Below are 24,796 nucleotides of genomic sequence, written 5' to 3' on the forward strand. Positions count from 1 at the left end.
CAGAAATACATTATAGAATTTAAAGAGGAGCTACAGTGGTCATGTACAGATGTGAGAGTTAGACTGTGAAGAAAGCTGAGCACCGAAGAATTGATGCTTTTGAACTGTGGTGTTGGAAAAGACTCTAGAGAGTCCGTTGGACTGCAAGGAGATCCAACCAGTCCATTCTAAAGGAGATCAGCCCTGGGTGTTCTTTGGAAGGAATGATGCTAGAGCTGAAATTCCAGTACTTTGGCCACCTCATGCAAACAGCTGACTCATTGGAAAAGACTCTGATGCTGGGAGGGATTGGGGGCAGAAGGAGAAGGTGGCGACAGAGGATGAGATGGCTAGATGGCATCACTGACTCGATGAACGTGAGTTTGAGTGGACTCCAGGAGCTGGTGATGGACAGGGAGGCCCGGTGTGCTGCAATTCATGGGGTCGCAAAGAGTCCGACACAACTGAACTGAACTGAACCCCAAGTCCGAGATCAGGGGCGGCGGCTGAGAAGAGCTACCCCACGTCCGAGGTCAAGGGCTGTGGCTGAGACGGGCTACCCCACGTCTGAGGTCAGGGGCGGTGACCAAGAGGAGCTACCCCACATCCGAGGTCAGGGGCAGTGGCCAAGATGAGCTACCACAGGCCCAAGATCAGGGCGGTGGCCAAGAGGAGTGCCCGAGGTCAGGGGAGGTGGCCGAGAGGAGCAACCCCACCTCCAAGGAGCTGCAGCTGTGCAGGGGCAGGAGGGCCAATAGGAGCTACTCCATGTTCAAGGTCAGGAGGGGTGGCCAAAGGAGATACTCCTCATCCAAGGTAAGGAGCACTGGCTGCACTTTGCTGGAGCAGCCGTGAAGACATACCCCATTTCCAAGGTAAGAGAAAGCCAAGTAAGAAGGTAGGTGTTGCGAGAGTGAATCAGACGGCAGACATACTGAAACCATAATCAGAGAAAACTAGTCAATCTGATCACAAGGATCACAGCCTTGTCTAACTCAATGAAACTAAGCCATGCCATGTGGGGCCACCCAAGACGGACAGGTCATGGTGGAGAGGTCTGACAGAATGTGGTCCACTGGAAAAGGGAATGGCAAACCACTTCAGTATTCTTGCCTTGAGAACCCCATGAATGGTATGAAAAGGCAAAATGATAGGATACTCAAAGGGAATTCCCCAGGTTGGTAGGTGCCCAATATGCTACTGGAGATAAGTGGAGAAATAACTCCAGAAAGAATGAAGGGATGGAGCCAAAGCAAAAACAATACCCAGCTGTGGATGTGACTGGTGATAGAAGCAAGGTCCGATGCTGTAAAGAGTAATATTGCATAGGAACCTGGAATGTCAGGTCCATGAATCAAGGCAAATTGGAAGTGGTCAAACAGGAGATGCAAGAGTAAACGTCGACATTCTAGTGAACTAAAACGGACTGGAATGGGTAAATTTAACTCAGATGACCATTATATCTACTACTGTGGGCAGGAGTCCCTTAGAAGAAATGGAGTAGCCATCACGGTCAACAAAAGAGTCCAAAATGCAGTACTTGGATGCAATCTCAAAAACAACAGAATGATCTTTGTTCATTTCCAAGGCAAACCATTCAATATCATGGTAATCCAAGCCTATGCCCCAATCAGTAACACTGAAGAAGCTGAAGTTGAACTATTCTCTGAAGACCTACAAGACCTTTTAGAACTAACACCCAAAAAAGATGTCCTTTTCATTATAGGGGACTGGAATGCAAAAGTAGGAAGTTAAGAAACAGCTAGACTAACAGGTAAATTTGGCATTGGAATACGGAATGAAGCAGGGCAAAGGCTAATAGAGTTTTTCCAAGAAAATGCACTGGTCATAGCAAACACCCTCTTTCAACAACACAAGAGAAGACTCTACACATGGACATCACCAGATGGTCAACACTGAAATCAGACTGATTATATTCTTTGCAGCCAAAGATGGAGAAGCTCTATACAGTCAGCAAAAACAAGACCGGGAGCTGACTGTGGCTCAGATCATGAACTCCTTATTGCCAAATTCAGACTTAAATTGAAGAAAGTGGGGAAAACCACTAGACCATTCAGGTATGACCTAAATCAAATCCCTTATGATCATACAGTAGAAGTGAGAAATAGATTTAAGGGACTAGATCTGATAGACAGAGTGCCTGATGAACTATGGATGGAGGTTCGTGACATTGTACAGGAGACAGGGATCAAGACCATCCCCATGGAAAAGAAATGCTAAAAAGCAAAATGGCTGTCTGAGGAGGGCTTACAAATAGCTGTGCAAATAAGAGAAGCGAAAAGCAAAGGAGAAAAGGAAAGATATAAGCATCTGAATGCAGAGTTCCAAAGAATAGCAAGAAGAGATAAGAAAGCCTTCCTCAGTGATCAGTGCAAAGAAATAGAGGAAAACAACAGAATGGGAAAGACTAGAGATCTCTTCAAGAAAATTAGAGATACCAAGGGAACATTTCATGCAAAGATGGGTTTGATAAAGGACAGAAATGGTATGGACCTAACAGAAGCAGAAGATATTAAGAAGAGGTGGCAAGAATACACAGAAGAACTGTACAAAAAAGAGCTTCAGGACCCAGGTAATCACGATGGTGTGATCACTCACCTAGAGCCAGACATCCTGGAATGTGAAGTCAAGTGGGCCTTAGAAAGCATCACTACGACCAAAGCTAGTGAAGGTGATGGAATTCCAGTTGAGCTATTTCAAATCCTGAAAGATAATGCTGTGAAAGTGTTGCACTCAATATGCCAGCAAATGTGGAAAACTCAGCAGTGGCCACAGGACTGGAAAAGGTCAGTTTTCATTCCAATCCTGAAGAAAGGCAATGCCAAAGAATGCTCAAACTACCACACAATTGCACTCATCTCACACGCTAGTAAAGTAATGCTCAAAATTCTCCAAGCCAGGCTTCAGGAATATGTGAACCGTGAACTTCCAGATGTTCAAGCTGGTTTTAGAAAAGGCAGAGGAACCAGAGATCAAATTGCCAACATCTGCTGGATCATGGAAAAAGCAAGAGAATTCCAGAAAAACATCTATTTCTGCCTTATTGACTATGCCAAAGCCTTTGACTGTGTGGATCACAATAAGCTGTGGAAAATTCTGAAAGAGATGGGCATACCAGACCACCTGACCTGCCTCTTGAGAAACCTATATACAGGTCAGGAAGCAACTGTTAGAACTGGACATGGAACAACAGACTGGCTCCAAATAGGAAAAGGAGTACATCAAGGCTATATATTGTCACCCTGCTTATTTAACTTATATGCAGAGTACATCATGAGAAATCCTGGGCTGGAAGAAGCACAGGCTGGAATCAAGATTGCCAGGAGAAATATCAATAACCTCAGATATGCAGATGATACCACTCTTATGGCAGAAAGTGAAGAGGAACTAAAAGGCCTCTTGATGAAAGTGAAAGAGGAGAGTGAAAAAGTTGGCTTAAGGCTCAACATTCAGAAAACGAAGATCATGGCATCTGGTCCCATCACTTCATGGGAAATAGATGGGGAAACAGTGGAAACAGTGGCAGACCTTATTTTGGGGGGCTCCAAAATCACTGCAGATGGTGACTGCAGCCATGAAATTAAAATGCTTACTCGTGGAAGGAAAGTTATGACCAACCTAGATAGCATATTGAAAAGCAGAGATATTACTTTGCCAACAAAAGTCCGTCTAGTCAAAGCTATGGTTTTTCCAGTGGTCATGTATGGATGTGAGAGTTGGACTGTGAAGAAAGCTGAGCACTGAAGAATTGATGTTTTTGAACTGTGGTGTTGGAGAAGACTCTTGAGAGTCCCTTGGACTGCAAGGAGCTCCAACCAGTCTATCCTAAAGGAGATCAGTCCTGGGTGTTCTTTGGAAGGACTGATGCTGAAACTCCAGTACTTTGGCCACCTCATGCGAAGAGCTGACTCACTGGAAAAGACCCTGATGCTGGGAGGGACTGGGGGCAGGAAGAGAGGGGGACAACAGAGGATGAGATGGTTGGATGGCATCACCGACTTGATGGACATGAGTTTGAGTGAACTCTGGGAGTTGGTGATGAACAGGGAGGCCTGGAGTGCTATGATTCATGGGGTCGCAAAGAGTCAGACACGACTGAGAGACTGGACTGAACAAAGCTACAGTAATCAAAATAGTATGGTACTGACATAAAAATACAAGAGAACCAAGAAATATACCCATTCACACATGGTCAATTAATATATGACAAAGGAGCCAAGAATATACTACGTGGAAAGGACAATCTCTTCAATAAATGGTGTGTGGAAGACTGGACTTGTTGCTGTTTTTCTGTCACTGAGCTGTGTCCAACTCTTTGAGACCCCATGGACTACAGCACTCCAGGATCCTCAGTCCTCTACTACCTCCCCGAGTTTACTCAATTTCATGTCCACTGAGTGGTGATGTCATCACCTCAACCTCTGTCATCCCCTTCTCCTCCTGCCTTCCATCTTTCCCAGCAGTAGGGACTTTTCCTATGAGTCGGCTCTTCACATCAGGTGGCCAAAGTATTGGATCTTGAGCTTCAGCTACAGCATCAGTCCTTCCAATGAACATTCTGGGTTGATTTTCTTTAGGATTCACTGGTTTGCTCTTCTTGCAGTCCAAGGAACTCTCAAGAGTCTTCTCCAGCACCACAGTTTGAAAACATCATTTCTTTGGCGCTCAGACTTCATGGTCCAACTCTCACATCTGTACATGACTACTGGAAAAACCATAGCTTTGACTATACAGACCTTTGCCGGCAAAGTGACGTCTGTTTTTTAACATGCTGTCTAGGTCTGTCATGGCTTTTCTTCAAAAAGCAAAAAGGAGCAAGCATCTTTTAATTTCATGGCTGCACTTCCCATCCACAGGGATTCTGGAGTCCAAGAAAATAAAATTTGTAACTGCTTCCACTTTTTTCCATTCTATTTGCCACGAAGTGATAGGACCAGATGCTAGGATCTTAGTTTTTTGAATGTTGAGTTTCAAACCAGCCTTTTCACTCTTCTCTTTCACCCTTATCACAAGGCTCTTTAGTTCCTCTTCACTTTATGCCATTGCAGAGGTATTATCTGCATATCTGAGGTTGTTGATATTTTCCCCAGCAATCTTGATTCCAGCCTGTGATTCATCCAGCCTGATATTTCGCATGATGTACTCTGCTTAAAGTTAAATAAACAGGGTGACAATATATAGCCTTGATGTACTCCTTTACCAATTTTGAACCAGTGCAGTTTTACCTGTTGCTTTTTGACCTGCATACAGGTTTCTCGGGAGATGGATAAGGCAGTCTGGTACTCCCATCTCTTTAAGAATTTTCCACAGTTTGTTCTGATCCACACAGTCAAAGGCTTTAGCATAGCCAATGAAGGAGAAGTAGATGTATTTCTGGAACTTCTTTACTTTTCTCCATGGTCCAGTGAATGTTGGTAATTTGATCTCTGGTTTCTCTGCCTTTTCTAAACCCAGGTTGTACATCTGGAAGTTCTTAGTTCACGAGCTACTGAAGCCTAGCTTAAAGATTTTAAGCATAACCGTACTAGCAAGTAAGGAGAAGGAAATGGCAACCCACTCCAGTATTCTTGCCTGGAAAATCCTATGGACAGAGAAGCTCAGTGGGCTACAGTCCCTGGGGTTGCAAAAGTTGGACGCAACTGAGCACACACTTTTTTTTTTACTAGGATGTGAAATGAGCACAACTGAATGGTCTCTAGCATTGCCCTTCTTTGGGACTGGAATGAAAACTGACCTTTTCTAATCCTGTGCTCACTGCTGAGCTTTCCAAATTTGCTGACATATTCAGTACAGCACTTTCACAGCATCACCTTTTAGGATCTGAAATAGCTCAACTGGAATTCTATTACCTGTGCTAGCTTTGTTCATAGTAATACTTCCTAAGATACACTTGACTTCACACTCCAGGATATCTGGCCCTAGATGAGTGACCACACCATCTTGGTTATCTGGGTCATTTAGTAACTATATTAATTTTTTTCTTAAGTCTAGCTGTCTTTGTTTTGATTCAGTTTAGTACAGTTCAGTTGCTCAGTCGTGTCCAGCTCTTTGCGACTCCATGAATTGCAGCACACCAGGCCTCCCTGTCCATCACCAACTCCCAGAGTTCATTCAGACTCACGTCCATCGAGTCTGTGATGCCATCCAGCCATCTTATCCTCTGTCATCCCCTTCTCCTCCTGCCCCCAATCCCTCCCAGCATCAGAGTCTTATCTAATGAGTCAACTCTTCGCATGAGGTGGCCAAAGTACTGGAGTTTCAGCTTTAGCATCATTCTTTCCAAAGAACACCCAGTACTGATCTCCTTTAGAATGGACTGGTTGGATCTCCTTGCAGTCCAAGGGACTCTCAAGAGTCTTCTCCAACACCACAGTTCAAAAGCATCAATTCTTCGGTGCTCAGCTTTCTTCACAGTACAACTCTCACATCCATACATGACCACTGGAAAAACCATAGCCTTGACTAGACGGACCTTTGTTGGCAAAGTAATGTCTCTGATTTTGAATATGCTGTCTAGGTTGGTCATAACTTTCCTTCCAAGGAGTAAGCGTCTTTTAATTTCATAGCTACAATCACCATCTGCAGTGATTTTGGAGCCCCCCAAAATAAAGTCTGACACTGTTTCCACTGTTTCCCCATCTATTTTCCATGAAGTGATGGGGCCAGATGCCATGATCTTAGTTTTCTGAATGTTGAGCCTTAAGCCAACTTTTTCACTCTCCTCTTTCACTTTCATCAAGGGGCTTTAGTTCCTCTTCACTTTCTGCCATAAGGGTGGTGTCATCTGCATATCTGAGGTTATTGATATTTCTCCTGGCAATCTTGATTCCAGCCTGTGCTTCTTCCAGCCCAGCATTTCTCATGATGTACTCTGCATAGAAGTTAAATAAGCAGGGTGACGATATACAGCCTTGACAAACTCCTTTTCCTATTTGGAACCAGTCTGTTGTTCCATGCTCAGTTCTAACTGTTGCTTCCTGACCTGCATACAGGTTTCTCAGGAGGTAGGTCAGGTGGTCTGGTATTCCCATCTCTTTCAGAATTTTCCACAGTTTATTGTAATCCACACAGTCAAAGGCTTTGGCATAGTCAATAAAGCAGAAATAGATGTTTTTCTGGAATTCTCTTGCTTTTTCCATGATCCAGCGGATGTTGGCAATTTGATCTCTGGTTCCTCTGCCTTTTCTAAAACCAGCTTGAACATCTGGAAGTTCGCGGTTCACATATTGCTGAAGCCTGTCTTAGAGAATTTTGATCATTACTTTACTAGCGTTTTTATTAAGTTATATTCAAATATAATTGACTATATAAGTTTAAGTTGTACAGTATAATGATTTGACTTACATACATCATGAAATGATTATCACAATAGTTTAGTGAACATCCATCATCTCATGTAGATATACAATTAAATAGAAAAAAAATTTTTTTAATAATAAAAATAGACCTACCATATGACCTGCAATCTCATTACTGGGCATATATCCAGAGTAAACCAAAACTCAACACACATGCACTCTGATGTTCCCTGCAGTACTATTTCCAATAACCAGGACATGGTAGCAACCTATATGTCCATCAACAGAGCAATAGATAAAGAATATGTCATACATATATACGATGGAATGTTACTCAGCCATAAAAAGGAATGAAATTGGGTCATTTGTAGAAATGTGGATGGACTTAATGACTGTCACACACAGTGAAGTAAGTTGGAAAGAAAAAAAAAAGTATCATATATTAACGCATATATGTGGAATCTAGAAAAATATAGATGACCACATTTGCAAAGCAGAAGTAGAGACACAGACGTGGAAAATAAATATATGGATATCATGCAGGAAAGTGGTGGTAGTGGGAGGGGTTGGGAGACTGAGATTGACATATATACACTATTGAAAGTACGTTTAAAATGAATGACTAATGAGAACCTACTATATAGCCTGGGGAACTCTACTTGATGCTCTGTGGTTACCAAAATGGGAAAGAAATCCAAAAAGGAGGGGAATATGTGTATACATATTGCTGATTCACTTTGCTGTCCAGTAGAAATTAATACAACACTGCAAAGTAACTATACTCTAATGAAAATTATTTATTAATTAATAAAATAACTTAATTTCAAATGAATAAACACTTTAAAAATTTCTCAAATGAATAAACATTTTAAAAATTTCTAAGTTTGTATCTCTAATACAATAAACATCACTGCCTATGAGCCAAATAAACAAAAGCTCTCTGAGGGCCCTCAACAAATTTTAAAAGGAGTCCCAAGACAAAAAAGTTGAGAACCATTGTACTACACACATAATGAAACAGGAAAATGTGAAAACTACAATCAAAGCATATCAATCCTGAAATAACCAAGAACTTGGAATTAGTACACAAGGATTTAAAAACAGCTATTACAAGCATGGTCAAAGATGTAAAGAAAGGTACCTATAATATTTGAACAGATAAGAAACCTCAGCAGAGAAACGAAACTATAAAAAGAACCAAATGAAAATCTAGAACTAAAAAAATACAGAATAAGAAATTTCCTAGCTAGGTTTAACAGCATATCAGAAATTATACAAGAGCCCAGGGACAGGGTAGCCTGGTGGGCTGCTGTCTATGGGGTCGCATAGAGTCGGACACGACTGAAGTGACTTAGTAGCAGCAGGAGTAATCTTGAAGGTCAGTCAATGAAAATTATTCAGTCTGAAGAACAGAGGGAAAAAAAGATGAAAAGGAATGAACAAAACTTAACCTACAGAAGAATGTAAAGATATCTAAAATATGAGGAACTGGAGTCCTAGAATAAAAGTAGAGGAAAAAAAGGTGGCTCAGTGTTCTATAAATGCTAAGTCAATAGGGCAAACCTGGACTGCCACCTGCTTCTGTATATAAAGTTTTAATGGAATACAACTCATTAATTTATTTACAAGTCTATGCCTGCTCCTGCTCTACAACAGAAGAGTTAAGCAGTTATGACAGACACTCCATGGCCAATAAAACCAAAAATACTTGCTGTGTGATTTACATATAGCTTGTTCTCCCTGATGTAGATCTTTTATATCTTAACTGGATTTTTTGGTCCAGAACTCCATCAATTATTCGTATAGTACCAAACACTATAGTACTTGGTATATTAGGTATAGTACCAAAACCTCCAACTAGGATAATAAATTTGTTTATTCTTCACTTTAGTTGCCAGATTTTGCTTGATGTAGTTTGAATTTCTGTTATTGGGTACTTACCTGTTCTGTCTTACTGATAAATTGTTCATCAAGTTATGGCCCTCTTTATGTTTGGCAGTACTCACTGTCTTGAAGTTTGCTTTATCTGATATTAATAAAGACACCTCAGATTCCTTATGTTTACTATTAGTATGGGGTATCTTTTTCTGTCTAAATGTATTTCTTATAGGCAGCATATAGTTGAGCCTTGCTTTTTATACATCTGGCGATCTCTGCTTTTTGACTGGAATATTGAGTTCATTTATACTTTTCTCTCACTGCTTTTAAGAATTTCTTTTTATCAGTACTGACGTGGATATACCTTATTTATGGGTTTTGAATATAATTATATCAACCATAAACACAGATGAAACAGCTTTGCTTGTCTGCCAGAAAACAATTCTTGATCATGAGATTTCAGGTCTTCATTTTGTTTTCACTTAAAGTAATAAAAGGTGCTTGCTAATCTTTAACTGGAGAAAGCTATAGAATCAGTGAATCTGGAAACTAACATTTATGACACACAGAAGGCCAAGAGGCACAGGAAAAGATGCTCAACATCATTAATTATTAGGGAAACGCACATCGAAATTATAATGAGGTATCACCTCCCACCAGTCAGAATGGCCATCATTAAAAATTCTACAAACAATAAATGGTGGAGAGGGTATAAAAAAAAGGGAACCCTCCTACAGTACTGATGGGAATATAAATTGGTACAGCCACTACACATTCTTTAAAAAACTAAAACTAGATCTACCACATGATCCAGCAAGCGCACTCCTGAGCATATACCTGGAGGAAACCAATATTCTGAAAGATACAGGCCTCCCAATGTTCACTGCAGCCCTACTTACAATAGTCAAGACATGGGAGCAACCTAATGTCCAACAGCAGAGGAACGGACAAAGCAGGTGTGGTACACATAAGGAATGGAATACTGCGTGCATGCTCAGTCATGTCCAATACCCTTGCAACCCCACAGACTGTAGCCCGCCAGGCCTCTATCCGTGGAATTTTCCAGGCAAGAATACTGCAGTGGGTTGGCATTTTCTACTCCAGGGAATCTTCCCAATCCAAGGATTGGACCTGTGTCTCCTGCGTCTCTCACTGACCCACCTGGGAAGCCCTACAATGGAATATTACTCAGGTCATTAAAAGGAATGAAACAATACCATTTGCAGCAACATGGATCGATTATCATACTAAGCAAAGTTAAGTCAGAAAGAGAAAGACAATTATGATGTGATATTTCTCATATGTGGAATCTGAAAAATCATACAAATGAACATATCTATGAAACAGAAATGGACTCATAGACATAAAGAACAGATTCGCAGTGCCAAGGGACAAGGGGTGAGGGAGGGAAAGACTGAGAGTCCGGGTTAGCAGATGCAAACTGTCATAGGATGGATAAGCAACAAAGGCCTGTTCTATAGAACAGGGAACTATACTCAACATCCTGTGATAGCCTATGATGGAAAAGAATATGAAAGAGTCAAGTAAGGCAGACAGAGAAAGACAAATATCATAGGATGTTACTTACATTCAGAATCTTAAAAAAAAAAAAGGTACAAACGTACTTATTTATAAAACACAAACAGACTCATGGACTTAAGGGAGCAAACTTATTGTTATTGGGGGAGAGGGTGGCGGGGAGGGACAGATTAGAAGTGACATATACACACTGATGTATTTAAAACAGATTACCCAGGGATCTACTGTATAGCACAGGGAACTCTGCTCAATACTCTGTTAGAACCTTAATAAGAGAAGACTTTGAAAAAGAAAAGTTTCAACAGGGAATGCAGCAGAGAGACCTGATGTTGGTTAAACTATGCACTCTTTCCAATTAATTGGCTCTCCCTCCAAAGCAAATGTACTAAAAATAAAACTTCTATTTTGAAAAACAGATTTTTTCTTTTAATCATTCTTTAAGCAATCTGACTGTAACATGCCTTGTAGTTTTCTTCCTGTTTCCTATTCTTGGTATTTGTTGAGCATCTGAGATCTGAGTTTTTCTCCTCCAACTACACACATAATAGACCTCCTAAAGTTGTCCCACTGTTCATCAAAGCTTTGTCCATTTTTTCCTGTGTTTTCAAAATTTTCTGTTTCATTTGGGACATATCTCTGCTGCCATATTTTTAAGTATTCCTGCAGTGTCTAATGGCAGGATACACATTCTCTTCAGGTGCACAAGGTATATTCACCACAACACAGCATTTGTCAGGCCATAAAATAAGATTCAATGAATTTTAATACTGAAAATTTTATCTTTAACATTTACATTTTAAAAAGCAAAATACAAAATTAATGAAGTAAAGTTCTATCTTAAGTGCAAGGTAAATCCAAAGTAAGCAGAGGAAGGAAATTAAGAGCAAAAATCAATAAAAAGAAAACAATGAGAAAGTTAAGAATTGGTTCATTTTTGGTGTAGCTGCTCCGGAAAACAGTTCCTCAAAAGGTTAAACATAAAGTTATCATATGAACCAGCAAGTCTACTCCTGTGTATCAAAGAGAAATGAAAGCATATGCCCACACAAGAGAAATGAAAGCATATATCCACACAAAAACCTGTATATGAATATTCCTATCTGGATTATTCATAACAGCCAAAAAGTAAACAGCCCAAATTTCCATCAGATGATGAATGGATACATAAAACATGGTATATCCATATAATGGAATACTATATGGCAATAAAAAGGAATATTATAATATGAATAAATGAAAACATTATGCTATTTTTTTAAAGCCATAAAAGACCATATATTCTATGATTCCCCTTACATAAATGTCCAGAATAGGTAAATCTATATAGACAGAAAGAGCTTCCCTGGTGGCTCAGATGGGTAAAGAATCCACCTGCAACGCAGGAGACCTAGGTTCTATCCCTGAGTTGGGCAGATCCCCTGTAGAGGGAAATGGCAACCCACTCCAGTATTCTTGCCTGGGAAATCCCATTAACAGAGGAGCCCAGTGGGCTACAGTCCATAGAGTCGCAAAGAGTCAAACACAACCGTTTGCCTAGGATTGGGGAGCTGGAAAGAAAATAGGTGTGCAGTTTCTTCTGAAGGTGATGAAAACGTAGTAAAACTAACAGGTGATGTTTATACAATTCTGTAAATAAACTAAAAGTCACTGAATTAAATAGTTAATTAGATAAACTGTATGGTAAATGAGCTGTAACTCAATAAACTTGTTATTTTAGAAAGCTAAATCATTAGAAATGTTTAATATTACAAATTCCTCACTGGACTGATGTAGGAAAGGGAAACAAAAAACAGAAGACACAAACTGCAAAATTTAGAAGGAGCTGTCACACCAGATTTTACAAACAATGAAAGGAAACAGGGCAAGATTATAAACAACTTTATCCAATATATTTGATAACTTAAGAGAACTGAACCAATTCCTTTAAATACATCACTTAGCAAAACAGACCCAAAACAAAATAGAAAATCTGAATAGCCCTAAATCTATTAAAGTAACTAAGTTAACTGTCAAATGCTCCAACAAAGAAAACTCAAAGCTCAGATGGCTTCAGTGGTGAGTTCTATCAAACATTTACGAAAGGCACAAACACAAACCAATCTTACACAAACTCATTCAAAAAATACACCAGAAGAGAATATCTTTAAACTCATTTCATGAAGGCAGCATAATGCCAATACCAAAATTAAACAAAGATATTGGGGATGAGGAGGAAAATTACAAATTATTTTGATAAAGACAGACCCCAGACTCCTTAACAAAGCATCAGTCAATGAAAGCCAGCAATATATTAAAAGGGTACTATATCATGATCAAGTAGGACTTATCACCGGAACTCAAGGTGGTTTAACATTTAAAAATCAAGCAATGTATTATTATGAATACATAAGTCTGTGTATCTGCCTACACATACAAACCTACACACACTCCCTAACTTTTTTCACTGAGGTGTCCTAAGAACAGCAATATCTGAACAGCAACGAGCACAATTAATATTCAGATGTCAGCTTCATACTTTTCTTTCACTAAAAGGAACCAGGATTCCCTGGAGAAAAGGTTGATGTCAGGGCTGGGATAGCAAAGGTACAAAAAGCCTAGAACATCTTATTCTATCAGTAAGGCCCCAAAGAAAGATGGGAACATGTTAAGATACAGAAGCCCCCAGAAGGGCTTCTCACTGGCCAAATGCAGAACAATTTGTATATCAACAAAAATAACAACAACAGATTTTCACCCACTGAACATAATAGGGACAATAAGTCCCTATTCAATGTTTGCTTATAAGAAAATAAATGTAAATGAATAAATTGAAAGTTTGAGAACTGGAATATTCACATCATTTCAAAGTACCTCCTTATAAAAGATTTATTCATTACAAAGGGAAAAACAGCTTTACAATGGAGAAGTTTGACAAATATCACCTTAATCAAACAGTCAAAGTGAAAACCTAATAAGACACAATGAAACTGTGTACCACTTGATAGGATGAAATATTACTTTTGGGATGTTCCTGTCAAAGATGCATATATAATCTAAATTGAACGGTGAGGAGACAACAGACAAACCTAAAATAAGGGACATTCTACTCTACAAAATAGCTGTCCTATAATTTTCAAAAGTGTCAAGGTTTATGAAAGTCAAAATAAGACAGGAACTGTTTGAGATGGAAGGACATATGACAACCATATGCAACATTTGATTGCAAATTACAACCCTTTGCTATACATACAGGACATTATTGGGACAACTGGCAAAACCTGAACAGGGTCTGATGATCACATGGTATTAACGTACTGGTGCCAATGTCCTGATTTTAAAAGTTGTATTGTGGTTCTATAGGAGAATGTCCCACATATTTGGAAATGATGGAGAATCATCTCAGCAACTTACTCTCAAACAGTCCACAAAAATAAAGATTTTTACTTTGTACTTGAAAGTTTTCTGTAAACTTGAAATCAGCTCAAAAAAGATTTAGAGTCTTAAAAATAAACACATACACAAATACACACAGACAAATAATACACACAGAGACAGACAGACAGACAGACAGACAGACAGACACACACACACACACACACACACACACACACACACACACACACACACACTGAAGTCTAACTTAGAGTTAATGAGCCAGAATCTCCAGGGAATACAGGATTCATGTTAAAGAAAGTCTTCAAAGACTTTGAAGTGAAGTGAAGTGAAGTTGTTCAGTCATGTCCGACTCTTTGCGACCCCATGGACTGTAGCCTACCAGGCTCCTCCGTCCATGGACTTTTCCAGGCAAGAGTACCGGAGTGGGTTGCCATTTCTTTCTCCAGGGGATCTTCCTGACCCAGGGATCGATCCCGGGTCTCCCACATTGCAGGCAGACGCTTTACCATCTGAGCCACCAGGGAAGCCCATCAAAGACTTTCAGTTCAGTTCAGTCCAGTCACTCAGTCGTGTCCGACTCTTTGCAACTCCATGAATCACAGCACGCCAGGCCTCCCTGTCCATCACCAACTCCTGGAGTTCACTCAGACTCACGTCCATCAAGTCCGTGATGCCATCCAGCCATCTCATCCTCTGTCGTCCCCTTCTCCTCCTGCCCCAATCCCTCCCAGCATCAGAGTCTTTTCCAATGAGCCAACTCTTCTCACGAGGTGGCCAAAGTACTGGAGTTTCAGCTTTAGCATCATTCCTTCCAAAGAACATCCAGGACTGATCTCCTTCAGAATGGACTGATTGGATCTCCTTGCTGTCCAAGGGACTCTCAAGAGTCTTCTCCAACACCACAGTTCAAAAGCATCAATTCTTCGGTGCTCAGCTTTCTTCACAGTCCAACTCTCACATCCATACATGACGACTGGAAAAACCATAGCCTTCGCTAGACGGACCTTTGTTGGCAAAGTAATGTCTCTGCTTTTCAATATGCTATCTAGGTTGGTCAACTTTTCTTCCAAGGAGTAAGCGTCTTTTAATTTCATGGCTGCAGTCACCATCTGCAGTGATTTTAGAGCCCAAAAAAATAAAGTCTGACACTGTTTCCACTGTTCCCTCATCTATTTCCCATGAAGTGATGGGACCAGATGCCATGATCTTAGTTTTCTGAATGTTGAGCTTTAAGCCAATTTTTTCACTCTCCTCTTTCACTTTCATCAAGAGGCTTTTTAGTTCCTCCTCACTTTCTGCCATAAGGGTGGTGTCATCTTCATATCTGAGACTTAATATCTGCATATTAAAGACTTTAATATGTTTTAAATTCCTTATGAAAAATTTTTAGTAATCCTACAGTCATGACAGTAACGTTGAAGAAAGCTGACTGCATGACATTTATCTACAATACAAGTAAGGATGACACTGGTCCTTTTCTTTCATTCTGCCATGCTACTTAATAACAAGTGTACTGTTCCTGAAAAGTCAATGTAAATAAAAGCCTGTCTCCCACCATACTTTGCTGTAGAAGATTACTGATTAGAAAGGTTGTGGGCTTCATCTTTGGTAAATAAATTCAAATCTAAAGATGTTTATTCATGTACACTAGGACAAACAAGATTTCCAAAAAATAACCTATTTGCCATTCCTCATTAAATGTCAGGGAAGGTTCGAATTTACCTGCTCAATAAATGTTCTCACAGCCTGACAAATGTGGAATCACAAGCAAACAGGTCACATGGTTTTTCTAACTTTGTTTACAGTTTTAGTACACATTTTAGATTCTGAGATCTTATCTGAGTTCAAATAAGCTGAATAACACAAAAAGCATTAACAACCATCAATAATTAGTATAAAAATAAAAATTTCTGCTCTTCAAAAGAAAATGAATAAAGAAGCAATAAAAAGACAAAGAACCCAATTTTAAAATGGGCAAAAGATTGAACTCTCTTCAAAACAAACTTCAAAGACAAGACTTAAATTTTTTTATTATTTTGAAATTTTAAACAAACATCTGATGAGATATGAGATTTTTAAATAGATATGACTTAATATCTTGTTTTGAAATACATTAAAAGTACATTTTGAAATATATTTAAAAACTCATTTTCCTCCACACAATAAAGACGATTTAAGCTGGCTAAGAATTCTACCCACTGAAACCTTGTATCATCTAAGAAATGTGAACAATCATTCAATATTGTTAGTAATTCAACTTTGAAACCAATATATTCCTAAGTTTTGAATAGTTTTAATTGAAGAATAATCTAATATGGATCAGAAGGGAATCGGAATTCCTAAATTTACAGAATTTACTGAATTTCATGCAACTAGACATAATACAGAAATAAACTAGGTGTTCAGGAAGATGTCAGACTACAGCTGTCAATTCACAGGTCCTGATTTTGAAAGTCTGTGTTCATTAATAGAGATTCATTAGTTTTATGTACAGATTTTATAATACATAGGCACTATGGTAAATAAATGCTAAGATGAACTTACAAAATCTATATAATAAAATGATGCTTCTCTCAATTTCATATTTAGTGTTGTGACATAAATTTGACAAAGTATTCTACCACTTTAAAAACTTTGAAAAACACTGCTGGATTTAAGACCTGCTATACTTTTTACTGAGGCCAAGAAATCCATAGGCCTATGAGGACACATTCACCAGGATAAAGGGTAACTGCTTAGGTACACTGAAGAGGTCATCACTTCACTGAGATGATTGTTCCACAGATATCTATAGTTCTTACCCCCGCAGAATTGTGCACGGCGTATTTTACTGCAGTACTTACTGGTGCCACTATTTTTCCTGTCTGTCCAACTTGCAAGTCGTTGGGAACAAAGCCAGCATCAACAGCAGCACGAGAAGCACCAACTGAGAAAAAAATAGTTGCCATTTTTTAAAGCTCTATTATTCAATCTGTTGGGGACATTCACTGATAACGGTTTTTAAAAGATTTTTTAAAAGAAAGACTTTTTTTTTCACCCTCTCCAATCCTCTCCAGCAGATGCTGCCTTGTCTGCCACCATCCTCATACCACTGGGGCCTCAAGGTGGTACTCCAGGGCCTCACTGCCACTCTCAAAAAGGTTTCCCTCCTTTCTCCTTAAAAGCCTTCAGTTTTGAATCTCGTGTCATCGGATAATGTCACTCGTATATTGCTTGTGTCCTCTATTAACCAGCAGGTCAATTCCCTTCATTTCTCTAGGATTTTTAGCTTCTGGGTCTTCGTTACTCTCTCCAATACTAGTCTTATCTTCATTCTTGAAGACTTTGACATCCTGGCTCCTCAGTGCTTTGAGCAATTCTTCTCCAGTCATCTTACCCTTCACGCTACCTCAGCCACACCCGTGGTCATATCCTCAATCTGTCCACTGCCAATATCATCAACAATCTCAATTTCCAAAATCTCTCTGTGACTTCCCCATTCCAGCTGACCCCTTTTAGTCCCTTACTCCAACTACCCTCTGACCCCACTGAGGTCTATAATTCTTTCCACTGTCCCTCTCTCCCCTTATGTTCTCCCTTCTTTCTTTACCCAGTTCAGTTTCTATTATCAATGACTCTAAGCACTCCTCTGCATATGCCTTCAATTTCCTTGCCCTCCTCTTATATCATCTTATTTCCAGATGGTGGAAAACCTCCATCTCTGGTTACTGACTAAGCAATCTTTCTCCCCTTTGCATACCTGTCCTGTTCAGCATGACTGGAGAAAAACGCCAATATTCAGCCATGTTAACTGTTTTGTACTTTAAATAAATAGGCCTTACTTCTCTCAGACTGTCCTACATTGTAATTTTGTATCTTTCCTCTCTCTTCAAACTTTCAATATTCTTTTAACATTCCGCTTCCAATTTCACTAAAAAACTGAAACCTGCTCCAACTAACACGTTCACCCATCAATTTGCAGCTGTGTTCATATTCTCTCCCACCGACTCAAGAACATCACTCCAATAACTCTCCTCTCATGTATGATTAACCTTTCCCTCTTAACTGGAGCATTCCCATCGGCATATAAAGCATGCTATTATCTTCTAATCTTTAAAAAGTTCCTCTGTCGGTCCTGCTTCCCCTCTAGCTACTGTCTATTTCTCTGCTCTACCATATGATTAGAAGCCTCTAAAGAGTCATTTGCATTCATTGTCTCCATTGCCAGGCCTCCCATTCTACTTTAAAAACTTTTTAATTAAAATATGGCACACATACAAGAAAAGCACACAGGTCACAAATGAGCTCAGCTCGTGATCAGCTTCGCGGGCTGATCATGAAGTGAATACAACCAGGTAACTACTTTTAAACACTCCAATCAGGTTTTTGCCCCCACTACCACCATGACTAGAATTGCTCAAAGTCACTAATGACCTTTACGTGGCTGATCAATGAGGCACTTTTCAGTCCTCATCTTCCCTGACCCGTGGGCAGCATCTGACACAGGTGATCATGCTTTCCCTTACTGAGCCACTTCACTTAGATTCCAGAACATCACACTCTCCATCCTGGTTTTCCTGCCTTGCTTTTCCGTTTGTCTTTGGTCTTCATTCTCCTCTTCTCCCCTACCTCTTAATCTTGCAGCACCTAGGGCTTAGTCCTAGGACTTCTTTTACATCTACACTCTTGGTGAATTCATCCAGTCTCACAGTTTCAAATACCATCTAAATTTGCAATTGATTCTCAAATTTCTATCTCCAGTCCAGACTTTCAAACTCCACATTCCTATACCAACTGCTTAACTGACAACTCTATTAGGGTGTCTGTAATTAGACATCTCAAAACTTAGTATCATTCCTTGGTATCCACAAGGGATTAGTTTCAGAACCCTTCCAAGGACACCAAAATCCAAGGATGCTCAAATCCCTCATATAAAATGGAACAGTATTTGCATATAACCTACACACACCCTTCTGTGTACAGGCATACCTCAGAGATACTGGTGGTTCAGTTTCAAGCCACCACAATAAAGCAAGTTATGTGGATTATTTTTTGGTTTCCCAGTGCATTCATTGTTGTTTAGTTACTAAGTCACGTCTGATTCTTTTTGCGATCCCATGGACTGTAGCCTGCCAGGCTCCTCTGTCCATGGGATTCTCCAGGCAAGAATACTGGAGTGGGTTGCCATTACCTCCTTCAGGGGATCTTCCTGACCCAGGGATCAAACCCACATCTGCATCTCCTGCATTGGCAGAAGGACTCTTCTACCACTGAGTCACCTGGGAAGCCCCTAACATACTATTTTATTATTTACTAATTTACTATGTTTACTGTCTGTGGTAAGCAGCAAAATGGCCCCTCCATAGATACATTCACTTTCCAGTTCCCAGAACTTGTGAATATTACCTGTGTGGCAGCAGTTATGATATAAGGTTAAGGATCTTGGGAGAAGGCACTTATCCTGGATTATCTAGGTGATTTTTAAATGTCATCACATATATCCCTGTTAAGAGGGATGTAGAGGGAAACATGATACAGATAAACAGGAGAAGGTGATACGAAGACAGTGGCAGAACCTGGAGTGACATGGCTGTAAGCCCAGGAATGCCATGGCAGCCTCTGGTAACTGGAAACGTATTCACTCCCCAGTAGGAGTGTGGCTCTGCCAACACCTTGATTTCAACGTGCTTCTGGCCTCTAGAACTTTGAATCATTTTGCTCATTTTATTCATCGTTTTTTGCCTAGCTCCTTAAATAGTGCCTGCCATACAGCAGACACTCAATAAATATTTATTCAGTGAATGAATAAATGAAATATCCTCAGTCAAATACCATCATCTGATTATAAAGAGTCAAGATTACATCTTTATTCAGACAAAGCCATAACTATTTCTATGGGTACATATATTAGGTAATATAAAGCATAAAAGCCAGAAAGTTATACACGAAACTCTCAAAAGGGGGAGAACAAACTAGACATTAAAAATACACTCATTAATAGCTGTATAATTAAAAACTAAAATATTTTTAATGTTCTGATTTTTTTCAAAAACCATCATTCCATTCTTAATATACTTTTAATAACAAGATCTATCTTCCCTATAAATTTTTTAAATGTTAATTTCTATTTGTATGAGAGATTTACATTGGACCAGCAATAAAGAGAAAAACAAGGGCATTCCTGAATCTGAAGCAGGCAATGAAGTGGACATTTAATTTTTTTTAATGGAAAAAACTACTAAAATTTGGCAAATGGTAAGAGTATCATATAAATAATAAAGAACAAGGATAATCTTTCCTCACTGAAGGCTACACCATTTACATGGAGATTAAGAAAAACTGTTTCAGACAGAAAAGTTGAAAACCACAGAAAGCAAAGAATCTGCAGCTTTGAGTGACTTACATACAAATGAAATAATGAAGAAAAAATACTTCCAATGAAACGGGAATGTTTTTCTGGTAAGGAAAATAAACTCACCTGCAGCATGTAGTTGATCTGCCAGATCATACAACAACTTAAAGTTCTCTCCACTCTTCAGACCCCGACCTCATTTAAGACGATGAAAAAAAAAAAAAAAAAGAATTAATCAAATATAAACTCCATTCTGTAAAAATTTTGAACTTCATATGCATGAGTGAATCTTCATGTTATACAACTGCCATCCTCTCTATAAAGCCTTTCCTAAGTTCTCCAATGATACTCTTGCACTTTTCCAATAAAGCATTCAACACTACTGTAATTCTGTAATTAACTAACTGGTTAACTACTAGTATAATTAGTCTTTAAAATCAGTCTTCCCCACTAGAACAAAAACTCTTTAAATACAAGATTCATACCTATCTTGGTCACTGCTATATTTAGCAATACTTAACTGAACAACTGAAAGAAGACATTCCACTAGTCTTCAAACTCCTTAAGAGCAAGAATAATCCGTTTTTTCCTTTATTTCTCCAGCACTTTGCAATGAGCCTGGCAGAGAACATATACCTAACAAACATTTATTGAAAAAAATAAGTGAATAAACTAGTCAGATATGCCTTTCTGAAATATAAATTATTTCCTCTCAATGCCACTTGCAATAAGAGGTTGTTTGGAAGCTTAATTATTTCATTTGATGTTTAGTTTGGAAAGATTTTTCAATCATAGCAGTCACTGTTTTAAAAAGTCAGCAGGCTATGAAATATGGGTCTTTTTGTTTGTTTCTTGAGGTTTTTTGTTTGTTTTGTTTTTAAGTAAGAAGCATGATATACAAAAAGAAGCAAGTCCTATGCAATATTAACAGTTTTCATATTAAATGTGATAAAAACTTCGAAAGAATTATCCATAGAGACTGGGACTGTGCTGCAAGACTTTTAAAATAGAGCAAAGGGTCACACAACACAGCCTTGAAATTCCAACCAATCCTTTCTTTGCTTCAGAAGTTAACCATACTCTTCAGAATGACACAGGAGTCAGTCAAAATGACAAAGATACCAAGTTGCAAAGCTACGGAGTTGAGATTTGTACCATGCTCCCCCTGGTGCCAATAAAACAGATTTGCAACAGAAATCCAAACTATTAAACTAAAGATTTCATTTTCCGAATAGGTAAAATGGGACTAATACTCACAACTTAGTTCTTACATTTGAAAAAACACCTGTGCTCCATTAAAATTAAGTATTAATAAAAGCAAAGTATTTTAAGTTTACATCATTTTTTAAAATTACAATATTCTACTTACCACCAGACACCACCACTTTGGCACCTGTGAGCTCTGGTCGATCGCTTTTTGTTAGTTTCTGGTCAAGCCATTCTGATATTCCCACTGGGGAAGTGCTTGATGCTGTGTAAATTGATACATATAACAAAACAAACAGTATGAGTTCAAGTACTATAGTGAAAATAATTTTTTAAGAGAAATACACAAAGAATTAATCACAGGAAATTTAATTTTGTTAGTGTGATTTCTTATTTTTTGCTACTAATTTCATTCTCTCTGATTTTTGGAAAGACGTAAAGGGACTGGATTCCAGCCTTCACCGTTATTAGCTATATGACTTTTGAGAAGTCATTTAATTCTCTGAGTCTACCTGTAAGACTGAATAACCATTTCTTTATGGGGTTTAATAAGATACTATATATATTAAAGTATTAACACCTTCTATAAGTTTACTATTATTACAGTCTTCCATTATATTGAAGCTCTTTTATAATAAACAATGAGAGGAGAGTAAAAAATCCTTACATCAATATAACAAATTAATCTTAATGCACTCCATCCCTACCCCTTTGATATACACCAAACTAACAATCACAGTACAAAAAAATAATATAAATATTTCTTACTTTTGGATAAACTTGGGAATATCATTTATTTAGATGGAGCTCTCAAACACCCTGCATTAGAGATTTAACTAGAAGCAATCTCTTATTCTAATATAATGTCTGAACCAAAAATAAGAAACTAAAACAAATACAAATGAACACTCACCCTTTTCTGAACTGGCACTACCTCCACTTGTTGCTGCAGCTTCAAAAGATGTTCCTCGGACAGAAAATACCTTCACTTTCTCATCACACTTCACTGTACATATAGCATTTCCTGAAATACACGTTTATTTTTAAAAACAACCATGAAAGGCAAAAAAAAATCCCTCAAGTATTCCTTTGAGGTTCAGAATTTACTTCACAAAGATAAGGAAAAAATAACCGTAGACCAGTTAGGTTTTGTCTACCTTTGCTAAATATAGGAAAAGGACTATAACACTGAAGAAACGTATCAGTGGCACTCTATGTAACTTTGGATGTCTTTAAAAATGGAACAAGTGCTGACCTGCATGGAAGAAACAAACTGGAAAAGGCTGTCACATTAATCAGGTACATTCTTCCTAAAAGGAATATAAACAAAAGCTTTCTTCTCCAAAACAACATGATCAGTAACTTAACAACATGAGCTGCAATAACTTAATAAAGACAAAGCTACTATGCCTGCTAAGGGAAGAAAATAAGTGAAAACACGGTAGGGGCATAAAGGACGGGAAGTATGTGCACCCAGATTTTTAAAGGATTTGAGACATTTCTTACGGATTAGCAATTACATTAAGAGTGACCTAAACTATAACCAAATACTTCCCTTTAAACACTACTAAAGATGAGAGGTTTGAGTTCAGTCAGAAAGATCAAAGAGTTCATTGCCTTCTCCAGCCCCACCAGAGACCAGTGTGCTTAGCAAAAGATCAATCGACTAAAAAGACACTGAACTGAATTTCTTTTTTATTTTTTAAATTTTAATTGGAGGTTAATTACTTTACAATATTGTATTGGTTTTGCCATACATCAACATGAATCCACCACAGGTATACACATGTTCCCCATCCTGAACCCCCCTCCCTCCTCCCTCCCCGTACCGTCCCTCTGGGTCGTCCCAGTGCACCAGCCCCAAGCATCCAGTATCATGCATTGAACTTGGGCTGGTGACTTGTTTCATATATGATATTATACATGTTTCAATGCCATTCTCCCAAATCATCCCACCCTCTCCCTCTCCCACAGAGTCCAAAAGACTGTTCTATACATCTGTGTCTCTTTTGCTGTCTCGCATACAGGGTTATCAATACCATCTTTCTAAATTCCATATATATGCATTAGTATACTGTATTGGTGTTTTTCTTTCTGGCTTACTTCACTGAATTTCTTAATGCAGATAGAAATGAAATAGAAGCAGCAAAGAAGACTGAAATTTTTTTCTTAAATAAAGTTTTCTTCTCCAAGAGCCACTTACAAAATATACTAAAAAGAAACCTAATTTTTATTGATCACTGGAAAAATCTCACTCTGTACATGGAATGACCAGGAAGGAAAAAAGTGTGTTTTAAATCTATCAGAGATAATGTCATATCACGGTGCAGCAGCAATTCTAACACTAAGATAGATCTAACACTTAAGATTTTCTTCAGGAAGCTTTAGGATGATCCATGCTTCAAAATCTTATCTTCAAGATTAATTTCTGCTTTTAGAATTTTCAAAAATTTAACATACTGATTAACTGTTTTCCTTGGGTACTCACCTGCATAAATGGTTCTCACAAATGTGTCAGGTGATTTGATTGCAATGATGTCAGAAATAGGGGCAACATCAAGTTTGGCTGCTATTCTGGGCAAAAGGTTCTAAAAGCAAAATAAATAGTGAGTTACATGCATACATGCTGATGGATGGCTATAAAATACTAGCAATTCTATAGAAACTTTATTTTGAATATTTTATATTTCACATGCATCTTTAGACACATGACAACTTCAAGCACAACTTTTTGGATAGTCTTTGAACATAAGTACGAGTCGATCACTACTCTAACTATATTAAGAGTTTTATGAGTTTATAGCAATAAACTACCTTAACTCAGTACGTTGAATTATGAGATATGATATTTGCTTTAATGATCATCATTTACAAAGTGTGACAGTTATAGATTACTGAATTTAGATAAGATAGAAAAATAATTAGAGCAGTAAAATTCTCAAATACTAAAAAAGAACATCCTTATATGTTTACTTAATGTACATGAAAGAAAAAATTCCAAATCAGACATGTTCACCTTTTTAAAAAGTGATGTCACATTTAAAAAAATAAAAACTAACTGAAGTGTCCATCAATAGGGCATAGGTTTACAAATTATAGTAAATCCATATAATTTAAAAAATGAGAAAAGTAAAGCACAGCCTCTCTCTCTCTCTCTCTCTCTCTCTCT

The 24,796-nt window shown here is 38.4% G+C and overlaps 1 protein-coding gene across 1 annotated transcript in view; it reads right to left on the reverse strand.

The window, feature by feature from the left end:
• Nucleotides 1–24,796, reverse strand: part of ETFA (electron transfer flavoprotein alpha subunit) — a 77,735-nt gene that overhangs the window by 34,526 nt on the left and 18,413 nt on the right. The window contains exons 5-9 of the mRNA XM_005695108.3: nucleotides 24,116–24,215; nucleotides 22,541–22,651; nucleotides 21,791–21,892; nucleotides 20,548–20,616; nucleotides 16,934–17,016 (exon numbers count right to left, since the gene is read on the reverse strand). Of these exons, the coding sequence (XP_005695165.3) occupies nucleotides 16,934–17,016; nucleotides 20,548–20,616; nucleotides 21,791–21,892; nucleotides 22,541–22,651; nucleotides 24,116–24,215 (465 nt within the window). The remainder of the gene's footprint in view (nucleotides 1–16,933; nucleotides 17,017–20,547; nucleotides 20,617–21,790; nucleotides 21,893–22,540; nucleotides 22,652–24,115; nucleotides 24,216–24,796) is intronic.

This window comes from Capra hircus, chromosome 21 (assembly GCF_001704415.2).
Source record: "Capra hircus breed San Clemente chromosome 21, ASM170441v1, whole genome shotgun sequence".
In the NCBI taxonomy this organism is placed as follows: Eukaryota; Metazoa; Chordata; class Mammalia; order Artiodactyla; family Bovidae; genus Capra; species Capra hircus.